The sequence below is a fragment of the Lynx rufus genome, unplaced genomic scaffold, assembly GCF_022079265.1.
Source record: "Lynx rufus isolate CCGP_SWC_20201006 ecotype Redwood Valley unplaced genomic scaffold, mLynRuf1.p SCAF_2, whole genome shotgun sequence".
In the NCBI taxonomy this organism is placed as follows: domain Eukaryota; kingdom Metazoa; phylum Chordata; class Mammalia; order Carnivora; family Felidae; genus Lynx; species Lynx rufus.
The window spans coordinates 104,850,295-104,864,228 of NW_025814834.1; the positions used below are offsets into that span (position 1 = coordinate 104,850,295).

Sequence of the window (13,934 nt, forward strand, 5' to 3'; positions counted from 1 at the left end):
AGAGCCCCTAAGCCCCAGAGCTACTCCTACACATATTTATTCTGCCTTGCCCATTCCTTCTCCTAGAAACCACTGTAAAGGCTCCCATCCAGATTTTTCCCCTTAATCTCTCTGCCTCCTGAGGGACTCTGGTACCCCCCTGCATGGTGGGGTGTGCCCCCTTCTCTTGAGGAGTAGGAGCTATCTTTCAATGGCAATTGTCTCCTTATCCGTTGGCCTCCCAACGCTTGAAAAACAAGAACACCTACATTTTAAACAGATCAGGACATCCCCTTAGTCATCAGGCCCCCGTCGGAGCAGGAGGGGTTAGCTGTGAGGGAGGGACACAGGGGGATGGGCAGATTGGATTCAGATTCACAGAAGCCAATCTCTAAACATCTACAAGCACAGCAGGTCACCTGAGGTGTCTTCTCTCTTTAAATTAGCTCTAGAGGCCCTGGATGGCTCAGTTAAGCAGCTGACTCTTGGTTTCTGCTCAAGCCATGATCCCACAGTTGGGTTTGTGAGCCCTACATCAGGCGGCACGCGGGCAGTGCACATGGGTTGGGATTTTCTCTCCCCCTCTCTTTGCCCCTCCGCCACATTTTCTCTCTCTCAAAATAAATAAACTTTAAAAATTAATTAATTAACTCTGGTGGAGGCCTGTTTCATTTACCAGGTTACTGAACTGGTGTAGAATTGTTCTCATTTCTAATATAGTGTTTCCAGAATATAGACGGTATTAAGAGAATTCTTATGACTATATCATTCCTAGTTCATCGGACGCTCTGGAAGTAGACTGTACAGTGTTATATTTTAACTTAATTGGTCCACTAAAGTTTGACATGACCAGGAGACCTCTGAAACATTAAAAATCATTTCTATATGCTTTGAGCTGAGATGAACAATCTGTCCAACTAACCTTGTATTCACGTCAATAAACGCCGATAATTTTAAAAACAATGAAGAAACAACCAATCGACAACAACCATACCCATTCATTGATTAATCATGGAGAACTGACTATTGGGAAAGCATTTGTTCCGTGAGGTTTTTTTTCTTTTTAACCTATGTTACGCGGTTTATAACATTCTTCGCGGTTTCTAAATTTTATGTACCCAAAGTAAAGTACCCATGCATGGCAAGAACAAAAAACAGCAACAAATATCTCATTTAATTCTCCAAACAACACCCGAAGGGGGTGTTCTGTTTTTTGTAGAAAGCACAGGCTGAAAATAGGTTCAGTAAGCTGGGAAAGAATAGAGAGCCAGAACCAGAACCTGGGCACATCCCAGCTTTTCATCTGCCACCCAGGTACTAAGAAAGGATAACGAATAGAGTCATCCAAACTGATGTTACCAAGAAGGGGAAAGACTTTATTAACCTTGACACCATATGCTGGCTATCTTTCATGGATGAACGCACGGATCTGCCTAATGCTTTTTACGGCTGCACAGAGCTCTACTACGTGAAGGCTCCATATTTATAAGTTACAGAGGGACAACGTGATGTCTACCTGGGAAGTAATGGAGGTGGATTCCTACTTCATTCCTTACACACCTGCACAAATGCCACAGTGCCAAAGACTTGGGAAAACATTTTTTAAAAACAGGTGAATAAATCAAAATCTTGAGGTAGAGAAGATATCTCCTAAATGGGATATGAAGAATGGGACAAAACGAATCAAGGCAAAATCCAACAACTTGGTCCCACAAAAAAAAAAAAAAATTTTAATGTTGATTTGTTTTTGAGAGAGAGCACATGAGCTGGGGAGGGGCAGAGGGAGAGGGAGACAGACAGGCTCCGTGTTAGTGTGGAGCCCAATGTGATGCAGGGCTTGAACCCCAGAACTGCGAGATAATGACATGAGCCCAGATGCTCAACCAAATGAGCCACCCAGGCACCCCCTGATCCCATGAAAACTTGTAAAAACCTATATTGCGTAAAAGAAAGAACAAGCAAACAAATAAATGAAGAATGAATCAACAAAAACGTGGAAAAATATTTCTAACGCGTTATCCCAAATATGCAAAGAGCCTATACAAATAAATAAGGATAAAAAGCCCACTTGACAAATAGGTATATAGCACATGAAAAGCAAACAGAATAGTAAAAACCAAATAACAAAAAACATATATACAGATTCAGGGGCACGTGACTGGCTCGGCCAGTGGAGCATATGACTTCTGATCTCGAGATTTCGAGTTCGAGCCCACATTGGGTATAGAGATTACTTAAAAACAACATTCAAAAATAAAATACATATTCAGTATCATTAAGGACACAAATATTACAGCACAAATACCTTATGCTTTCCCCATTACTTTAAGTGGGTTTTTCGGTGGGTTTGGGGGGGTGGGGGAGAGAGAGTATGTGTGTGTACATGCACTCACAAGCAGGGGAGATGGACAGAGGGAGAGAGACAGAGAATCTTAAGCAGGCTCCATGCTAAGCATGGAACCCAAAGCAGGGCTCGATCCCACGACCCGGGGATCGTGACCTGAGCCAAAATCAAGAGCCGGACGCTCAACTGACTGAGCCACCCAGGTGCCCCTACTTTAAGGTTTTTGAGGTGAAAATGTTTTGGCAAAGGTATGAAGAATGGAGGTTCTTCATTCACTCAAAGAAGTCATGTATTCCAGGCACTGAACTAGGAGCAGCAGTGAACCAGGGCTCTGCCTTCGAGGACTTTATATTCCAGGTGTGGTAGAATCAAGGGACAGATGATACGGCAGGGAGAACTAAATTATTCAGTACTTATTGTTCATACAAGTACAAATAAGTGCACCTTCACTGCAGGGCAGTATGGCAATACCTGTTGAAATTTTGTGCTGGCAATTCCACCTCTGGATATTTATCCTGCAGACAGTCTCACCCCTGCTTAAGCACAAAGATATGTGAACATGAAGGCTCACTGACGTGCTGGGTAGGATTATTTAAAAAACCGGAAGTAGGGGCGCCTGGGCGGCTCAGTCGGTGAAGCGTCCAACTCTTGTTTTCCGCTCAGATCATGATCTCACGGTTTGTGAGTTCGAGCCCCGCATCAGGCTCCTTGCTGACAGTTCAGAGCCTGGAGCCTGCTTCAGGTTCTGGGTCTCCCTCTCTCTCTCTCAAAAATAAACATTAATAAAAAAAATGTTTTTAATAAAAAAACTGGGGACAGGGGACACATAACTCTGCTTACCACTTGCCAGATTCTTGTTGCTCACTTAATTCTCAAGAGCAACACAAAAATGAAACCGTCTCCATCCCACAGGTGAGGAAACTGAGGCTTCTAGAGATTAAGTGACTTCCCCTAGAGCAGAAGCTGGTCAAAAGACTGCGGCCATTCATTCTTGGTCTTGGAGCTGGAAGACAAGACTTCCCCGCCCTGAGTTCTTATCTCCCTGGCCATTCCCTCAGGTCACTGTGGGTGGGTGGAGAGCATGAAAGGGGGGGGGGGGGAGGGGACAGGAAGAGCAACTGATTATGCTTTCTGCTCAAGGAGGCATTTTCTACCCCCTTCCATTCCTCCACAAGTTGTCTCCCCTCCAAGTTTCACACACTCATCCTGAGAACTGCATAAGGAGTACCAGGTGGCAGGTATCGCTCCCGGAAGTGCCCAGCAGAGAATCCTGCCTTGTAGGAAGTTCCAGGCCAGGAAAAAAAAAAAAAAAAAAAAAAAAAAAACACCTCTCTCCTTCCAGAACTCCATTCATTATCACACCCCTGCTCAACCACTCCCCAGACTTGCCTAACTGCCTAACACAGGAGAGGGAAGCAGATTTAGCCTCTCTCAGCCTACCTGTAATATGGGGATCATACATTTTGGGGGAATTATTCAAAAGAGAACATCAGAGTTTGTAAATTCTACAGGGCTGAACAAAGTATCACACTAAAGGCAGAGGTCCTCCACAAAGCTTTACGTGGTTGAGGATCCAAGCAAAGCAATCGTCGACACAACAGCTGACATCACCTAGGGAGGGGTCCAATACCTTCTGGAATCACAAAATTAAAGACGGTATTTTAACAGCCTGTGTAGGAAATGTCTGCTCCAGGTTATGTCTATCATCTGGTTGTACAGTGAATGTAGAAAAGAAAAGTTCAGCAGGCCTTCCTGCCTTTAATCTGTCCCAAAGCTCCCACCTTGCAATTCTTAGCTCTAGAACCAACCTGTGTTCATCTTTGAATTACAAAAAGGATAAAGGGCGCTGGGGTGGCTCAGTCATTAAGCTTCTGACCTCCACTCAGGTCATGATCTCATGGTTTGTGAGTTTGAGTCCCACATCGGGGGAGCTCAAGCCCTGCTTCAGGTGAGCCCCACTTCTCTATCTACCTTTGTAGGAGTCTCTCTTTCTCTCTCTCTCTGTCCCTCACTCAGTTGCACCTTCTCTCTCTCAAAAAGAGAATTAGGGTAAAGAGGTTTCTATTTATTAATAATGGCCAATTTTGAGTGCTTACTATGTGCCAGACACCCCTTTCAAGGCTCTACAGGTATTAACCCATTTTGTCCACATAGTAGCATTTTCTTTGTAGGGACTTTATTTCCTTCATTTTATAAATGGGGAATTGAAGGCACTGAGAGGTTAAGTAACTTGCCCAGGTGGCTGCCCAATGGCTCAGCCTTCACAAGGCAGCTGGAGAACTCGGCCATCTGGTCTACCCCTCCAGCCGTATCATTCAAACTCTTAGTGTTCCCCCAACCTTAGTTAACCTAAACCACTTAGGGTTCTTCAAGACAGTGTACTTAACTGCACCCCCACCCCACCCCTGCAAGCACACACACACTTCGTTCTTGCCTTTGCTTGTGGCTTTTCTTTCTTTGCACTAAACCACCTCTCATTCTGAAGGACAGGAAGTTCATTCATGACTCCCGTAAGAATCTATTACTATATTTAAGATTCAAGAGTTCTTTATAAGGAAACACCAAAAGCCTTCTCCAAAACAAGCCAGTCTTGCAAAGCTGTTCCTTATCTCCAAGCCAGAAATCCCTACACAAATTGCCTGGGGCTCTCTTTCCTCGGTTCTCCCTGACTCCTCCCCCTACCCCAGCCTTCTGGCTCCAGCCTTCAGGAAAGATCTGGCCACTGACAAAAAGGTTGATCTGGGACTTTGCAGACCTCCATGCAACAGCTGTCCACCCACTTCTTAGGACTCCATGTCAGAGGAAGAAGACATACATTGTTTACAAATCATTTCTACCATATATAAAATCAGCCATTAGGCTTGGTGAGAAGACACCCATATGGAACACACTGTCCTGACACTACAGCGAGAAATGAGCATCTGATGGTTTAAATGTCTTCCAGACAGAGCATCCCTTCATGTTTTCAGAGCTTTAAAAATACCATTTTAAGGAAGAGGATATGGCGTGGCCTAAGAAATAGTACAACAGACATCACAGAGCCAACGCAATAAACATTAAATCCTGTTAATAGCAGGGCACCTGGCTGGCTCAGTCAGAAGAGCAGGTGACTCTTGATCTCAGGACTGTGAGTTTGAGCCCCATGTTGGGTGTAGAGATTACTGAAAAAAATAAAAAATTTTTTTTAAATTAAAAAAAAATACCATTAATATCTAACTTTTCAATTAACCAAAAAGGTTTTAAATGACGTATCAAAACCATTGTTTTTAACTGAATCAGTGACAATGTGTCCTATGACATACAAGTATAGACTACTTTAAATAAAAGACACTGAAAAAGATATTCAGTTCAGCATTATTAGTAACAGCAACAAAGAGAGAAGAGGGGCACCTGGGTGGCTCAGTTGGTTAAGCGTCCGATGTCGGCTCTGGTCACGACCTCCCAGTTCGTGAGGTCGAGACCCACATTGGGCTGTGCGCTGACAACTCGGAGCCTGGAGCCTGTTTCGGATTGTGTCTCCCTCTCTCTCTCTGCTTCTCCCTGGCTCTCACTGTCTCTCTCTCAAAAATAAATACACATTTAAATTTTTTTTTTAAAGAGAGGAGAGAAAAATAGAATGGAAAGTAAATCATGCCTACTGTTTAATTTTCTAAATATCAATAGAACACCTACTTCAGTATCACAGGCACCAAGCTTAATGGCAGGGATACAGCACTTAAAAAGATAAAACATGGCTCTGTCCTCAGACTTTCCACTCTATTATGGGAAACATGGTAAAAACAAAAAAACAAAAAAACAAAAAAAAACACACTACATTGTATATTTTCTTCAAGCAGTGATGCCACTATGCTATCCTAAATAACAAGAAAAAAATAGCGAAATGATATGCAAACATTTTAAATGAGGTTAAAGAGGCTTTAATGACAAAAAAATGTTATTACAAGAAGAGTATTTAATAAAATCAAGAAACAATTTCATAAAGTGTATCATCTCATCGCTGTGAAAAAAAAGAAAAAAGGTATACCAAGCAGATTCAGTGGTTGTAAAATCCATCTGTAAGAATATGATCAAGAGTAACTAAGGAAAATGATTAAAGGGACTTCTACACTCAAATAGGGAAACAATTTCCAAGCCACGATAAACAGGTCAGGGTGAAATGGGGCAAGAATCAATGAATATCTGGGCTACAGGACAAATACCTATACAAGGGGCGAGGCATTGTTTCTGGACCAATACCCTAGAATACAGCTTTTTTAAATGTTTCCAAAGCGGCATTTTAAGCCAGTGAGAAAAGGATAAACTAGGCAATAACTAGTAGGTTAACTATCTAGAAAAATAAACAAAGTTAGACCTTTATATCACATCATAAATTCCAAATGTAATGTGACAGTATAAATCTCACTGGTAAGGCTGAAAAAATATATATATGTTAAGTAATAATAATCCAAAATATCATTAAATGCCTAATTACTAAGTTTCAAAAAATATTGCAAATGCATTTCAGTGTTACAGCTTGGAAACCATGAAATGAAATTTAGGAAACTACTAAGTGATTTTGGGGTGGGTGGGCATTCTTAGCATAGAAGAAAAACTGTTTTAAGAGACTGAAAGATTTTACAATAGACATTCCAAACAAATTTTTACACAGAAAAAAAAAATTATGACACAGATCCCTCAGCATAAATATAATTGTCACCCAATAAATAGAAACGGCTGGCAGCCAACAAGGGAAAATGTTTGCAACATATAGCAACTAAAAGTTGATACTTTTCTAATATGATGTGCTCTTACAATCAGTGAGACATAAACCTCCCAATAGAAAAATGGACAAAGAACATGAACATTATTGATGGAGAAATGTAAAAGATCAAGAAACCTATTTTACAATAAATATTTGACCACACCGACTGACGGATACTAGCTTACGATAACAACGACAGAAATTCTGCTTTAAGTTCCATGTTTCACTATTCAGATGAAAAGCCACAACATCCAATATTGGGAAAAAGACAGTAAACTGTGCCCTGCTGGGACATTCTGCTGAGAAGGCTTCGATCCAGTAATCCTACTTCGAAGGTAATTTATTAATTTTTTTTTGATCAACATTTCACACAAAGATAGCAACTGAAAGCTGAGTGTCCATCCATGACACTGCTCGAAGCAACAGACCTAGAACATGTGATATCTTGCAACCATTACAAAAATTTAGGTTCTCAAAGCATTTCGAATGAAATGAGAGAAGTTCAGGGGCACCTGGGTGGCTTGGTCGGTTAAGCGTCCGACTTTGGCTCAGGTCATGATCTCACAGTCTGTGGGTTCGAGCCCCACGTCCGTCGGGCTCTGTGCTGACAGTTCAGAGCCTGGAGCCTGCTTCGGATTCTGTCTCCACCGCCCCCCACCTCCCTCTGCCCCTTCCCTGCTCACGTGCACGCAGGCTTTCTCTCTGTCTCTCTCTCTCTCTCAAAAATAAACAAACATTAAAAAAAAAAAATGAAAGGCAGACATACTTCTGGAGTAGGGTCACAGTTCTAAAAGATGCATTCACAAATACACATGGAAATCAGGTTAGCAGGGGTTCTCAGGTGTAATTAGGAGATTTCACATTTTTTCTCTTCCCGTTTTCTTCCTATACTTGTCTAAATCATCCAAACTGTTTATCATGAGCACGTGTTATTTTAATAATCAGGAAAATGCAACTTAAAAAGTATCTAAAGTAAATACACCAAACTGACACAGGATAGTAAGACCATGAGGCAACTCTTTTCCCCTCTTAACTTTTCTGCACTGAACAAAGGAGAAACTCTTAAAAAAGGCCCAGTATGCAGACTGCCAAACATGGTCCAAAGTTGGCTGATTAAAGGGGGGAGGGGTGCAGGGAAGGCAGGCAAGGCAGGCAAAGGCCTTGCAGACGGGGCAGGGAGGCGGGTGCACACTCAGTGTCCAGGGCCAGACTCGTGGCCCCCAACCACTTACTCCTCAGCACCGCAGGACAAGACCAGAACAAGACCAGCCTCGGGCCTCAAAGCTCAGCAAACAGGAGCCAATTTCTCCAGGCTACCTTGAGACAAAAGAGCAGAGGCCCAGACAAGAAAGCAAAGGTACACAAGTTTGTAGCGTTTGACCTTCTCTGAAAGAGAAAGGAAAATGGCAAAAGCCCCTCCACAGACCAGCCCAGAGGCATTCTTCCCCATGAACACCTCATACTGTCAGAGCCTGAGTCAGGCCCCCTACTGCTAACTGAGTTTGGGCCTGGCAACCAGCTGAGGCCAGGGAGTCACCCAGGGGACAGGCATGCCCTTCCACTGGGTCATGTCAACCATGGGAGGGGGCTTGCTTCCTCCCGGAGAAGACGCAGAGCCACCTGCTAGCACTCAGCTGGTCCCCCCGGCCAGAAGCTGGCCAGCCAGCAGAGGACAGCCGACGATCCGGCTGCATTTCCAGCCCTGGCTGGCCCTCCAAATTCAGGACTCCCAAGTTTTCCAGAAAGGAGGCAGCCCACGTAAGACAAAAGTGCCGTGGCACCCTGCAGGACAGTGCAGGCCCACCGGAACGGCTGTGCTCCCTGCCCCTCTGCTCTCCCCACGGAGAAACACAGGGTCAGCGAACCCACCTGATGCCGGGGTGTCTAGGAGGTGACCCAGGAAGGAAGTTCAATAAACACACACACAGGCTCACACAGAAACCACAAAAACGCCATCTGTTGGGACACTGATCCACGTGTCCTGATAAAGGCAATCAGCAGCCCAACAGCCGTTATCATCGCAGACACTTAGAACAACTTCATTCCTTTCGAATGTCCCAAAATTACACTTCTCGGTTTCCATGTGAAAACGCAGAGGCACAGAGAAGGCAGCTCAAAGTCACGGACCTGAGATTCAGACTGCAAAGCCCACGCCACTTCTCCCAGGACACGTGCACGGCCCTATCACCAGCACCACACAGGGCTTCCGTCTGGCATGTGCGGGGTCCAGCCCCCGTGGCACATTAGGACGGGGCCAGTCTTCCCGCCACGGCCTGCTGCGGCTCCAGAAAGGACAGCAGGTCCGCTATACCTCACGCGCTCCATCTACGTCCAGGCAAGGACATCGGTCGTGGTCACAGTCAACAGTAATCACACCAGTGGCCACGGATCGCTGAGCACCTGCCCCACGGAGGGCGTGCACAAGAAACCGCGCATACCCCGCGGCTGGCCTGAATAACAACACAGCTGCTGCGTCCACTCTGCAGATGAAGACACAGAGGCTCAGGGAGGTCCCACGGCTGGGAAATGCATGTGTCTGACGCGACAGCCTCCCTCCCGACTAACCCCACTGTGACAAGGTAAGGAAGCCGGAAGGGGGTCATTCAGGCCGACTCCCCATCCCTCCCGGGAGGTCGCGCCGGCCCCCAGGCTCTGCCCCGGCCCCCGCGTTCCAGCCACTACCTTGGTTGAGATAGGTCAGGGTCTCTTCGTGCAGCTTCACGGCCGGGGACGTGGCAGCACACAGCACGTACTGCAGGGGCGGCAGGCGGGCCTCACTCTCGGGGGACAGCTGCGGCTCCTCTTGCTTGAAGATGGGCAGGGCGAGCACATCGCTGCAACACACGGAGGGGGCAGTCAGGCATGGGGCCCCCCCGGGAGCCCCAGGGCGAAGACACAGCCTCGATGGACAAGCGGATCCTGACCAGGGGCACCCAGGGCAGCGCAGCGAAATGCAGGGCAGCGTGCTGGCTCAGCTTTCTGAACCCCGATCACCAACGCTCAGAGAGGCAGGTTTCCAACAGAATACACCTGTCCCCAGTGGCCCTGCAGGGATTTACAGAATCGAATCAAGGAGGCAAAAATGCAAACTTATCTACTATCTACAAATTACAGAAGTCTTCTGTGTCACAGGGACCAGCGGCAGTGGGGTAAACTGTAAATGCCACATGGTTTCCATCCACAGGAGACTGCTCCTTAGGAAGGCTGGCTTTTAGTTAGCATAAGAATCTGAACAAAACCTGTAACTTTTTTAAGTCAGCCATTCTATTCACTGGTGGCTTCTCGGGCCAATTCACCCCTGTCCTTAGGGTTCCGTAAACTATGCAAACACGTAAGAATTGCATTTCACTCACTCAGGTGACACCCTACCACCACCACTCTTCAAAAAAAAAAAAAAAAAAAGGACAGTCGACTCATAATTTTAAGGGTCATACAGTATCTCCTAAATGCAAAACAAGCAGGAAAGACCTTGGCTTTAATTCAGTTTTCTTTATCCAACCGGAAAACATCAAGATGCTCAGAGATTCTTTTCCTCCACCTCTGAACAAATCCCCCTGACATTATCCAAAAAAAAAAAAATCAGTCTCACATCAGCCTAGGACTTGTATCTAGATGTACTGTTGAAGTGTCCTCACAAGGGAAAAAGAAATTCTTGAGAACGCAAATGACCTGTGAGCAGGAGTGGCTTTAAGACCTCTAAATTACAAGCAGCTAGGAAACCAGTGCCAAAAAAGCGCTGGGGCCCTTATCTTGATCACCCTCCTCCCTCTGAGTGTCCCAGGTTATGAATCACATCCACTGACCCTGCTTCACTATATAAACCACAGAGTCACTGGTACAATCTGTTCCTCATTTGACACAATAAACCAGTAGTCTCTAAAACACAAACCCGGCACACACCCGAGCAATGCCAAACCATTCGCGGGAATTAAAGTCTGGCTCAGAGCACACCTGGAAACTCTCCTGAGCAGGGGGGGGCCTCCCGGGCCACCATGTGCAGCCCAAAGACAGGAGCGAGTGCTGTCCTAGCCCTCCGAACACCGCACTTTCCTTCTGCCAGACTGGCGCTCACTCCCAGCCCAAGTGGTTATCTAGGAACATGGGAGAAGCAGGCAGGCCTGCTCACCTGGGGATTGCATAAGGTCATGTTTGCCCAGACCATGTTAAGTTAATAATCCATGCGCCTGCTGCCTTTAAATTAAAAAAAAAGGAAGAAGAAAAGGCAGGGGTGGTAAGAACCATCACTCAACAGTAACTTGTTTCAAGCCTGGCATCCTTATTTGCCAAGGAATAAAAGTCACGAGAACATCAAACAGAAAAAGGAAGAAAAGAGTAAAGGCCACTACTGGTAAGGTCAGACGATTTGCACAAGTGGTGCAGCATGAGGAGACCAAAAATAAAATATAAAAACCAAGGAAAAGGACAAGACGCTCACTCTGGAGTTGCGGGAACCAGTGGCAATAGTCACTAACCCTCACCTTGGCCTTCACCGAGGTCAGCCTCTGTAAGGGTGAAAACCCTAGCTTCCAAAGAGTGAAGTAAAAATATAGAAAATAAAATAAATACCATGGACCAAATGTTTCTTTATCCGTGCCCCCAAAATGACCCCAGAAGCCAATATGGCTTTGGGGCACCTTGCACCCCAACTCCCACCCCCCCGCCTGACCTCCAATACAACACCAAAATCCTAAAAAGCTATCTAAGGAACTCCACAGACAAATTTCCATCTCAGTAGAAGAGCCTCCTACACAGTGGGGCGTTATTCCCTAATGGGATGACATTTTAAGTATCCAGGAAGTTTTAAATACACTCATATTCCACTCAAGGTCACCTTCAAACTTGTTTTTAAGATACGGCAACATATTTAATGGCCACAAACTAAAATTTGGCCAAAACACCACAACCGTAACCACGTGGCACAGTACCATAAAAAGGGACTCCACTGTGGCAGTTCATACAGGTGAACGGATACAATTTTGCAGGGTCTAACAACCCCCAGTGGACTCCCAACATCCCCCACACCCTCCCCCAGCAGCTTCCCTCGGATGACATCAACGGGGTCTGCAAGGAAGCCATCATTCCTCAACTAAGAGGCTACACTCTGCCACCTTCTACTACTCAGACCCAGGAATAAGGAACAGAAGACACATCAGTTAACCCCAATCATTTCCTTGCTTCCCGAAGGGTGATGGCTTCAGAGAGGACTACTGGAGGCATACTTATCAGAAGCCAGGATTTCCAAATAACGTGGACTGCTACATCTGAGTGAGAACTTCTTGAGGCAAAAAAGTGGGGGGGGGGTAGGGGGGCACTCAGAATGGCTCTCACTTCAGGGCTACCAGTGCCAGCGACTCCCTCTCCCTGGGTCTCACGACTCACTTTCTCTGAGCCCATACCAAATGCCCTTTGGGTTAAATTAGGCACATTTCATAAACCGTGACTAGGATGGAAATAAAGACAGGCTAAAGCTGGTTCAGGCGAGTTCAGAAAATGAAATGACTGCCCATTAGTGCCCAGCCAGCTGCAGAACAGGGAAAAACAATCCTCCAGGAACCGAAGCTAACGGGGCTCGTACTTCCTCAAAGGGGATGGGAGAGAACTTTGAAAAAAACAAGCACGACTTACTTTTCCCTTTGAAGAGCACTAGTCAAGTCCCTGCAGAAGAAGAAAGATTTCCATCAAGGGTAATAAACGTGCGGGCCCCAGGCCGATAACGCAAGACCACCTGGAAAGAGGGGGCCACCTGTTCCTCGGAGCCCCCGCCCGCCGGCGCGCGAGGCAGAAGCGCGCCCTCGCCGCTCACTCGCCCCGCGGCCCAAGGTGACTGGAGAGGGCGCGAGGCTCAGAGAAGGACCCGGGCAGAGAGGGGCAAAGAGCAGGGGACCAGACTTCCCCGCGACGGGCACCGGACTGACGGCAGGAAGTTTCCTCTCTCTTCCCGCGCGAGCGTGGAGAGGAGAGACGGGGGAGGCGGCCGGACTGGACGGCTGCGGCCAGCAGGTGTGCGCTCCGCGCCCGCCAGGGTCGTCGAGGGAGGACGGGCCCCGCCGGGGTCCGTCCGTCCCTAGGCGGGACCTTGGCGACGTTCCTCCCAGTCCCCAAAGGGCGGACAGCGGGAAGGCCGGGGCGCGGCGAGGGCGCTCGGGACCCGGGGCCCTGCGGCTCCCGCCCCGCCCCGGGACGTCCGACGGCGCGTCGCCCGCCGACCCCGGCCGCGCCCCGCGGGCTGCGCCCGTAAAGCCGGGGCGGCGCGGCCCTTACCGCAGGTAGCTGCCGGAGCTGTGCTGGTTGTAGTGCTCGGGCTGCGTGTGCCAGAACAGCATGGCTGCGGCTCCGCACCCGCCGCGACCCAGGCGTGGCAGCAAACCAGCCGCGGGCCGCGCCGACGTCCGGCCGCCCGCTGGAAACCGCGCTCGGAACCCGGGGTGCCGGCCGGCCCGGCGCATTTATGGACGGCCCGGGGGCGGGGCCACGGTCGGACCCGCCCCCCCCAGGCCGCGCGGCGGGGCGGTGGCTCCCGGAGGCCGCGCACCTGGGTGACCCGCTCCGGCGCGCCCTTCCCGGGAGCGAGCGCGCGGCGGCGCGGCGGCGGCCTGGAGCCGAGGGTGGGGCCCAGGTGACCCTCGCCGCCGCTCCGACGACCTCCCGGGCTTCCTCCGCGCGCCGCTCCTGACTCCGCGCCCAGGGCGGGTCCGCACAGCTGCACCGTGGTTGGTGGGGGAGGCTACTTGTATGTGACGGACCCCGACCGGACACTCTTCGCCCCCCTTACCTTGCTCTTGGTGTGTGTGTGTGTGTGTGTGTGTGTGTGTGTGTGTGTGTGTGTGTGTGTGTGTGTGTGTGTGTTTCAATAGCACTTTACACTCTGAA

General features: G+C 48.0%; 1 protein-coding gene across 1 annotated transcript in view; it reads right to left on the minus strand.

Moving 5' to 3' along the window:
* TFCP2L1 (transcription factor CP2 like 1) overlaps positions 1-13,387 on the minus strand; it is a 55,282-nt gene extending 41,895 nt beyond the window's left edge. Inside the window, exons 1-2 of the mRNA XM_047085312.1 lie at positions 13,326-13,387; positions 9,747-9,898 (exon numbers count right to left, since the gene is read on the minus strand). Coding sequence (XP_046941268.1) covers positions 9,747-9,898; positions 13,326-13,387 — 214 coding nt within the window. The remainder of the gene's footprint in view (positions 1-9,746; positions 9,899-13,325) is intronic.
* Positions 13,388-13,934: the final 547 nt, after the last annotated feature.